This window comes from Phascolarctos cinereus, unplaced genomic scaffold, assembly GCF_003287225.1.
Source record: "Phascolarctos cinereus isolate Bilbo 61053 unplaced genomic scaffold, phaCin_HiC Scaffold_1;HRSCAF=81, whole genome shotgun sequence".
Lineage (NCBI taxonomy): Eukaryota > Metazoa > Chordata > Mammalia > Diprotodontia > Phascolarctidae > Phascolarctos > Phascolarctos cinereus.
Window position 1 is genome coordinate 216,120,136 of NW_027555514.1, and position 10,080 is coordinate 216,130,215.

Consider the following 10,080-nt stretch of genomic DNA (forward strand, 5'->3'; position numbering starts at 1 on the left):
ACCAGCCAAAAATCAGTGGCCAAGTCATAGTGTTTTCCATTAGTAATATCTGAAGTTGGGCATTGTTGACATCCTTTTAGATGACTGACGAATGATACTTAAACTGCCCAAATTACTTTTATCAATGATCATTCCTTGATGATAGTAACAACTAACATTTATGTTAAGCGCTATGCTAAGCTCTTTACAATTTTTATCTCCTCTGATATCACAACACTATCTCTTGGGAGATAAGTGCTATTATTATCCCCATTGTGCTATTATTATCCCCATTTTATAGCTGAGGAAACTGAGGGAGACAGTGGTTGTTTTTTTTATTTAGCTCAAGTCTTCTTGACTCCAGGCCTGGTATTCTCTGCATGATGGCATTCCCTCGATGCCCCACCGAAATTGAGTATGGAATATAGGACAATAAGGGGCCGATATCCAAAGAAAAATACAGGGCAAGCAGCAAGCACTGGCGATTTTGAATGTTACTCGTTTCCTAGGGGTAGAGATAAACCCAGGTGCTTCCTAGGCTGTATGATTTCTCAGGTCTCCTTGTATGTAAGGGTTTGCGTTATTGAGAGAGAGAGAGAGAGAGAGAGAGAGAGAGTGTGTGTGTAGGTAGGAGGTCATGTTGTTCATATCTTAAAAGATGACAAATGGTGGCTGTGTTCTCTCTCTGACAGGGGCTCTGGGGACCCTGGTAAAAAGAAGCAACATATCTGCCACATGCCAGGTTGTGGCAAAGTTTATGGCAAGACTTCCCACCTTCGGGCACACCTGCGATGGCACACGGGTGAGAGGCCCTTTGTCTGTTCCTGGATGTACTGTGGAAAGCGCTTTACCCGCTCAGATGAGCTTCAGCGGCACAAACGCACACACACAGGTGAGTGAGCATCTGTTGAGAGGCAAGTGAACTGAGAAGCCTGGTCAAGTGGTCCGAACCATATCCTGAAATGAACATCTGCTGTTCAAAGACCCCTTCAACCCCAAGGTTAGAGGCTCTGGTGAACTTACAGTCTAGTTGGAAAAACAGGAAATGTGCACATACTGACAAACCTGATAAACAACTTAACAATTTTGGTTTAAATGTTATAGAATAAAGTATAAAGGTTTTAGAAAATTTTGGGGTTTTTTTAAATAAGGAAATGCTTAATGGGAAAGGGAGATGAGAATATATTAGGAGAATAATGTGACATGAAATCAAAAGGCCTAAGTAGAGCTTCAAAAAATTTAACCTAGAGCAAACTTGAGTACGTGGACTAATTCACGTAGAAGAGAAGTTAGACTTTTTTATGATTGGCGTCAGGGTATAGAACCAGGACCAGTGGCTGTGAAAGTTACAGATTTTGAGTCAACATTATGAAAAGCTTCCTAACAATTAAGATGTCTCACAGTGGGATAGGCTGCTGTTGGAGGGAATGGGTTTCCCTGACTACAAAGGTTTTCCAGGAGGAGATTGACTGATCTAAAGTGTTCTAGAGACACCAAAGTTTTGAGCTGTTTTGGAAGTGAAGGAAGTCTCTTTGAACCGATTCTTCCTCCTCTTAAGAGAACAGCCGCAGCGCTGCTCTGCTTCTTTCCTCTCCTCGATAAATAAACAAACAGACAAAGCTTGGGAAAGGCTTCTTCTGGTGCTTGTGTCGCCTGTTCCTCATCTACCCTAGCAGTGCTTCTTAACTAGAATGATTCCCTCAGGGATTGCTGATTACCTGTATCTCACAGAAGGGCTTAGTGTCAGGGTGTACTGGGTGAAAACTTCAGGGATTTAGTAGCATCCTTCTTTGGGAGTTAGAGTAAAATAGAGATGCCTCCTAGGAGAAAAACACAGGCTTGCCCTACAAATATGACATGACCTTCTGGGATAGTCTTACTAGGTCCTTCTAACATGACATATTTTAAGATAGAGGTTTGGGCAAGGTACCTAGTCTTTCAACCACCCCTCCCTCTTTACCTCCTTTTCAAAGTTATGTCTCCTCACCTTTCCTCTCTCTGTTCATCCAGGTGAGAAGAAGTTCGCCTGCCCTGAGTGCCCCAAACGCTTCATGAGAAGTGACCATTTGTCGAAGCACATCAAGACCCATCAGAATAAAAAAGGAGGCCCAGGAGTGGCCCTGAGCGTAGGCACCATGCCCCTGGACAGTGGGGCAGGCTCAGAGGGCAGTGGCACTCCCACTCCTTCTGCCCTCATTACCACCAACATGGTAGCTATGGAAGCTATCTGCCCAGAGGGTATTGCCCGACTTGCCAACAGTGGCATCAATGTCATGCAGGTAGCTGACCTGCAGTCTATCAATATCAGTGGCAATGGCTTCTGAGATCAAGTGCCCAGTGCCAGAGACACGGGCTGTACCCACAAACCCTGGGGTACAAGGTAGCATGGGTCCAAGAGACATGTGGGAGAGGGAGCCACGAGGCATTAAAGATGCACAGCAATGGGAAGTGTGGGGAGGGCCCCGGAGATGAGTTGGGGCCTTAGTACCCTACCTGGAATGGGGCACGTGAGTGGAAGCTATTGATGTGACCCCGCTACCCTACATGGAGCATTTGACCCCAGACGGTTTCCTTTTAAACTTCTTTCCCCAATCTCTCCCTTTCTGCTTTACTTATCTTACCTCCCCCATGATGGATCCTTCCCTCTTCCCCCTTCCTTAAAGCCATCATGCCTTGATAAATATATATATGATCATTGAAATACTTTTTAACAAAAGACAGATTCTATATTATATATATGTGTATATATAAAGTATATAAAAGACATTCACAATGGGGAGCAGGCTCAGAGGGAGGAGGAGGAACATCCTGTGACCAAAATACCATGGTCAGTTTTATGATAATGCCTTATCTCCTTGTGGCTGGGCCTTGGCCTGGCATACCAGGCCTTTCTGCAGATGCTGTCCTGACCTCCCATGAGATTAAGCATTCATATACTCTGCTTTTAGGTTTTATATATATATTGTTTTTTTTCCTTCATTTTGTCATTTTAATTGGGAGCAGCTTTCTGTACTACCTTTCTCAATCACACCCTTATAGTCTCCTCCCACCCCCCTAACCCCTTTTTCCTCTTTCCTCCTAATCATTTAGTGTTTATCTTTTGGATGGTATTCTTTGGACCAGGGCTCCAAGTATTTTTGAGTCATCTTTGGTCCTGACAGTAAAATGGGAAAAGAAGCCCTGAGCCCTGGGCCAGTGCTTGAAGTGGCAGGGTCAGAGAACCATTCAGAGAAACTACTGATGGAGACGTTTGCCTCACTTCCTCCCACCCTGGAGCCAGAGAGTCAGAGGCAGTGCCTTTTTGTCATCTTCAAGCATCCAGAATCACCAGGTGGTTCTAGGAAAAAGGACAGTAGGCCACAGAGAGGTGGTGGGATTATTCAAGCCATATGAAACATCAGAAGACGGTGGTAGAGTAGTGAGTGGAACAAGGGGATGAAGGATGTGCCCAGACCAGGAGGGTACTTACAATAACTAGCCTCAGGGTTAGTCGGAGACTTAGTTGAATTTGTTTCACCTGCTTCCAGGTTAGTTCTAGGTTGATTTTTCTTAAAGCCTAGTCTTCATACTGCCTAAAAAGCAGTACTGTTCTTTACGTAGAACATCCCTAGAAATTTCCCTCTGACTCCATTATTAACAGTTGTCACAATTTGATGTTTCTACCCCAATTTAAATCCTTCAGAATTATTTGGGGACAAAAGTAGGATTGTTCTGGGATGCAGTAAATTAGTAGGAGAGCAGAAGAATTTTTTCTCCTCACACTGTTATATGTTCTGGGAGATTATAGGAATGACACCTCAGAAGAGGAGTGGCTCCTGGTGCTTCATTGGAGGCACCAGTGTCTTTAGAAACAAAATCTTCCCGTTTCCTTTAGGCCCAGATCTAGAGGAGAGTCCAGGAATGACAGCAACAGGAAGCTATTGTCATTGAGAGGTCCAGAAACAACTAGAATTGGCCTCAAGGCCCAGCCACTAAAGCCTTGTGTCTTTTGACCATTTGGTTTCTCATCAGGGAGCTTTTCACTCACTGTGAGCAAGGTGTAGAAATGGATGTGTCTGTGTGGATCTGTTGGGTTGGGGAAAAGTTTCTGTTAGCCACTATTAAAGCAGACCTGCAATAAATGAAAATTACCCTGAGCTGATAGAGCTAGTGAAGTGTGCGTGTGTGCGTGTGCAGGCGTATGTGTGTGTCTATGTGTGTGTTCATGTCTACATATACATAAGAGAAATTATATTTGAAATTGTTGAAAAGAATCAAAAACTCTAGAATCAGAACACCTCAAGACCCCTTTCATAGAAATCCATTTTTATCTATACACTTGAGTGTATCCCTGAGGTCACTTCTTTGCTTATAACAGTCACATTTTGAAACAAGGCAAGTGAAGGGGTTGTAAAGCATACTAAACTCCCTCTGCACTTTTTGAGGGGAAATGATTATATATGTGTGTGAAAGTGAAAACAGTGTCCCAGTCCATAAGCAGAGGCCTAGACCTTTTCATAAATTGTCTTTTTACTGTTGCTACAAATAGATGATGCTGTGATTCTGCCTTATATTTTATATAAAATCCAGCAAGATTAGGGTTTTGGTGTTTGGTTTTTTTTAACCTGAAACTCAATGACTGTTAATATCTTAAAGATTAACTTGAAGCATGTTCAGCTCCATTCGGTGAGGACTTATGCTGTTTTCAAACTCAGGAATCATTTGCAAGGATCTTAGGTAACCTAAGATTGTTTCCCAGACCAAATCCTGTTTATGCTGAAACAAAGGAATTTGTGCCCCAGCCTATCATCCTACCATCCTGTCCTCCCCGCTGTCCCCTTCCCCCCAGCTCCAGGAGAGAACTCAGCAGATTTTTTCAGTGTAGACTTATAATCATGTACTTTTGGATCCGTTAAAGGAAGGGGGCAGGGCACCCCAATGAATATTTCAATATTTTATTGGTACAACTCAACAAGGCACAGCCTCCCCTAGCAATGTGGGATTATGGGGAAAACCAGTTCAGTGCTGCTACTGGGGGCAGTGAAGCTTTGGGAAAGGTATTTGAGGTTGGTTCTTACTGTTGAGTGAAAGGCTATGGGTTTACTTCTTCTTGAAAAGCATATGTCATCCTTGCCTTGGATCAATTTACAACGAACCCATCTTTCCTTTTGTTCTGCCTTCTATCCACCAAGGAGGTTCCAGGGCAGGAATGTTGTTTGGCCCATGAACTTTTGAGAGTTGGCCTTTGGCAGCTTGAGGTCCCTGGACTCCACAGTAGGGAGTAAGGGCTCTGTGCCTAGTTAGGAGTTAAAGCTCTTTTCTGAATGTCCCTTTTCCCTAAGGTTGTAGCCATCAGAGATTAATCCAGCTGTCAGGTAGACTGATCCTGAGACTCATCTTCCCTCCATCATGAGATGTATGATCATTTTTTTTTATGACCAATCCTGTTCTGTGTGTGGTTTTTTTTTGGGGGGGGGCAGTGTAGGGGTTAGGATAGGAGAGGTGATGTTAAAGCATTCATTCCCTTGCCTGGCCTTTGTACCTTTTGGCTTCCTCCCTTGTTTCCCAAAATAGTAAGATATCCCATACTATCTTTTCAGGGACCTTCTAGCTGTCCTATTCCACCCTGACCTGTGGGTTCTGAACAGAGTGCAGTTTAATGGGTAATTCCTGAGCCCAGCCCAAACCTGAATAAACAGCCCGTCCCTTCCTCCACACCTTAACTTCAGGAAATACAGAAGTAATGGACATGGGGTTTAGGGTGGGGGAGGGTTGGGTACAAAAGCTGTAAATTAATATGGCTGATTTATTTCTACTATATATATATATTTTTTGCTTTTGTATATCTTATATAGGAAACTTTAAGCATTGTATTTTGTAACAAATCTGAGAAAGCACTATAAACTGCAGGTATTTGACTTTCAGAATATATTTTGTATTGTTAATATCTTCACATTGTGAATACTGGAAGCTGCAGATCTTTGCTGAAATGCAATAAATTTATATACCTTTTGGTGGGGTACAGGTGTTGGAGGGACCTTGTTGGGGGTGCTATCCAGGTCCCTGTCGTGCTCTGGGGGAGCCTAGGTGCTACTTGATTAAAGTTTCCACCCAGCTACAATCATCCCTTGTGCCTGGCAAGCCTTGGGGTGAAGTTAAAAAGCACTTGGAGATGCAGGTGCCAAAAAAAAAAAAAAAGAGTGAGGATGGTCTAACTGCCTAGAATGGGACCCCTTCAATTAGACCCCTACCCTACCCTGGGCCGGGAAGCCTCGGTAATGGAAGTTAGAAAGTGAAATCTGTTCCATCTCTCTTGGAAAGAGAGGGGTTAGTTTGTCAGGGGATGAAAGGTGGCAGTAGTAGCCTTGGGAAGGGGGAGGAGGATGTGGCATTCATCCAACCCCGGAAAAGGTTGCTTTTGAAAACTGCTGATAAAATATGAGCAGGTTATTACTTTTTGTTTGGGAGCCCAAACTCCCTGGTGCCTCTTTTGGCTCTGCTCCCAGGCCACAGACCTCTTCCAAGGAGGATGAGCAGACCAGCTTTGAGGTTGATTCACTTTCTTTTCTCTGTTCTCCTCTGAACACCAGCACCCAGGCACTAGCTAAGGTCACAGGGCAGAAGTAAGTTGCCTTAAGCTTAAATCCTTCTCTCCTATTTCTTACTCTAGCTTTAATTCCCTTTCCTGAGACCCTGGGCTTTAGGACTCCCTGGCTTATTTCCCTCAATCTGGGGAGAGAGATTGACCCAGTTCTTCAACACCAAACCAGTTTCCCCAAGCCCTGTCACTCTCCACAAAACTGGTTGAAGAGAAGGTTGTTGGGAGATGTTCTGGTCAGCCCAGGGAGGGAGGGCATATTGCTTGGTAGCTGAAGTCTTAGTATTTTGCAGGGTGATCTAACACTTTTCTTTTTCCCTGCCCCCAAAACAGCCTTAGCCTTCAATTATTAGGGATTCTAGATATTATAGGATGTTGGCAGTCTGTTTGGCTTTTCCCCACACTTTTCTTTGTCTCACCTCAGGATTAGAGAGAAAGATCAGTCACAGGCAAGGCTAGGTCTAGGGCTGTAGTTACTGAGGAAGAACAAGGAATTGAATTTATTTTGCTGGTTCTCCTTGGTGTGAGGGAAAAGGGGGTATGTTTGCCTGTTATTTGTCCTTCCAATGCTCAGAAATGCTACCGTGCCTTCTTCCTCCTGGGGAGCAGGAAGCAGGCTTCAGCTACGTAGCTCTTCTCCCATGCAATACCTGGTGTTCTCCCCAGGGAAGGGTTGGCATAGGTAAGCCTCTATCCTGCTGCTTAGCCCCTCTCCCTATGGCTTCCCCCGCGCCGTCACCAAGGACTGGGGAAAGATGGGGGGGAGGACTTGCTGGTGGTAGCTTTCCCAGGATGACCTGCTTCTTCATGAGTCTCAGCCATCCCCTTTGAAGGCTGTGACCCAACTTCTTGTGCCTAAAACTTTAGATGATATTTTTTTAATCTCCTAACGCTGGTAATAACCAGTCACCACACAACTGCCTTTAAAAAAAAAATCTCAATATCATGCTGTTTCTGTTGGTTTCCAGCAGATTACCACCAGAGCTCTATGGGGAAATAATGGTTTTAAGTTCTCTCTGTATTTCATCTAGAACTCCTGCCCTTTTTTACTCGTTATTTCCTCTTCTCTTGCCTCTTATCTCTTGTCCATCAATCTTTTCTCCCCTTTTGCTCATATGTCTCTTGTCTCATTTTCTTGTCTCTTTCCTCTTGTTCTTGTCTGGGTTGGGTGGGGTGGGAGAAGGGAACTTTTTTTTTTTGCCTTTTTGTACAAAGATTAGTTTCAATGTAGTCTGTAGCTCCTTTGTAAACCAATTAAAAATTTTTTAATAAAAAGCCATGTCTCTGTGTGTGGAGGAGTGAGTTGAATGGGGTACTGAATGGATTTTTCTCATCCAAAAGCTTATGATTATGAACAAGAGAATTTATTGCACATTAACTAATCTAGCTGACTTGCCCTTTCTCTCCTCTAATTTTATTTGGGCAGACTTTAACTGTAATCATGTGCCTATTTCAGGATTCCATAACTTAGTAGAAATAAGCAAAGAAAAAAATTCCATTTTGGCCATATAAATAATGAAGCCAAACGTAAGTTTGGCCATTGTAGACTTAGACCCGTGGGTTTATTATCCTCAGAGGGAGAAAGTGATGTAGTTTGTGGGCCTTCGTTTTCTGCTCAAAATAATTGGTTCTTTCCTCCCAAAGACATCAGCCTTGTCTTCTTGCTGGGGTCAGGAAACTTGGATACCTGTGGATTTTCCATTAAGTTGGGATCCTATCCCTGGCCATCCCCCACCCCTCATTTTAAACTCATTGCTCCATCCCTCAGCTCTGAGTTCTGACCCACCAACAGAGATAGCCTATCCCCATACTGTTCGAGGAGGTTCAAGGCCATGGAGTGGAATGTTATTATTTCCTAGCTTGATTCTGAACCTTGCTGCTGCATGGGGGGTGATAAGTTACCCACTCGGTCTGTTTTCCTCTCATCCTTCACAACCTATGTATATCTGACCGGTCTCTTAGCTGGTAAAGAAAATTGGAGTGAATGTTTTCTACTCCCTCTGGTATCAATTGGTGGGACCCCTACACATTCTTAGAAGGGACCAGAGAAGGATGGACAGCTGGCTCTATCCTTGGTGTGTGATCCCTGTAACAGCTTTTCTCACTATAGCATTTATCCTCACTTCGCGTTGATGCCATAATATTCCCCTGCCTACTACTGTGTTTCACCATGCCAGGTCAATTCCCCCAAGAATAAGGAATAAAGAGTTACCTGGTTATATGATGCTTGTTGGTAAGTAAACAGAACCTCTGTCAGTCCTCATTTCTGATTACCATAGAAGCTCAGGTTATAGAAATTGCCATACCCCATAAACTAATCATTAGGTAGTTTAAATTTGCCCTTTGGCAACATTCGTCTGCCACTGGAAACATTTGCCCATTGGACCTGTACCCCTGGGGCTAAGCAAAAGTCTAATCCCTTTCCACTTGACAACCTTTCAAATACTTGAAGACAAGACACTCTTCAAGTCATCTATGTGCTAAACACCCCTCGTTCCATCTGCAATTTACTCATGGGACCTTCTTGAAGCCTTTCATTATCCTCAGGACACTCCAGGTTCTTATTCCTGTGGCTTCCAGAATTGAAAATTCACCGTAAGTGATTTGACTGGGATAAGAGACCATCATGTCCTGCGTTCTGGATGTTATGCCTAAGATTCCATTAGGTTTTTTTTTTTACTCATATTGAATTTACTAACGTGTTTAGGTCCTTTTTATATTAACTTTGCCTTAGCCACACTATTCTCATCTTGCGTGTGAAATTGATTTTTACAAAACTTTATATTTCTCATATTTTGTCTTAAGTTGAGACCAGTGCTTGAGATTTTTTTGGACCCTGCCATCTAGAATGTTTTGTGTCATTTGAAAATTTGGTAAGCATGCTGTTGCTGGAGGGGAATCTTAGAGATCATACAACCCAGTCTCCTCATTTTACAAATTCAACAAACATCAACCACCTACTATGGAAGCATACGGACTTTTTAAAAAAAATCTAAATTGGGGGAGAGGGGAGGAGGTAGTATAAGACATAACCTAATGGGTATGAGAAGAAGTAGAATGGGATGAAGAGGGAGGATTCTAAATCGTGTTAAGAAATATAAGGGAAAGATTACTTTTGGCTAGGGAATTCAGAGGAGCTTCATAAAGGGGATTATTAAGCAACTACTAGATACTTATTAGGCAGCTGGGTGGCATAGTGGATAGCAAATTGGGCTTGGAATCAGAAAGTCATCTTCATGAGTTCAAATCCAGCCTCAGACACTTAACTAGCTTAGCTGTGTGACCCTAGGCAAGCCACTTAACCCTGTTTGCCTCAGTTTCCTCATCTGTAAAATGAAAGGAAGTGACAAACCACTGGTGTCTGCCAAGAAAACCCCCAAATGGGGTCATGGAGAATTGGACACAACTGAAATACAACATCAGGTACTTATTAGCCTCATTTTACAGTTGAGAAAACTGAGGCAAGCAGATTAAGTGACTTACCCAGGGACACACAGCTAGGAAATGTCTGAGGCTGAATTTGA

The 10,080-nt window shown here is 43.3% G+C and overlaps 1 protein-coding gene across 1 annotated transcript in view; it reads left to right on the forward strand.

The window, feature by feature from the left end:
• SP1 (Sp1 transcription factor) overlaps positions 1 to 5,970 on the forward strand; it is a 37,991-nt gene extending 32,021 nt beyond the window's left edge. The window contains exons 5-6 of the mRNA XM_020966117.2: positions 672 to 871; positions 1,990 to 5,970. Coding sequence (XP_020821776.1) covers positions 672 to 871; positions 1,990 to 2,303 — 514 coding nt within the window. The 3' untranslated portion in view covers positions 2,304 to 5,970. The remainder of the gene's footprint in view (positions 1 to 671; positions 872 to 1,989) is intronic.
• Positions 5,971 to 10,080: the final 4,110 nt, after the last annotated feature.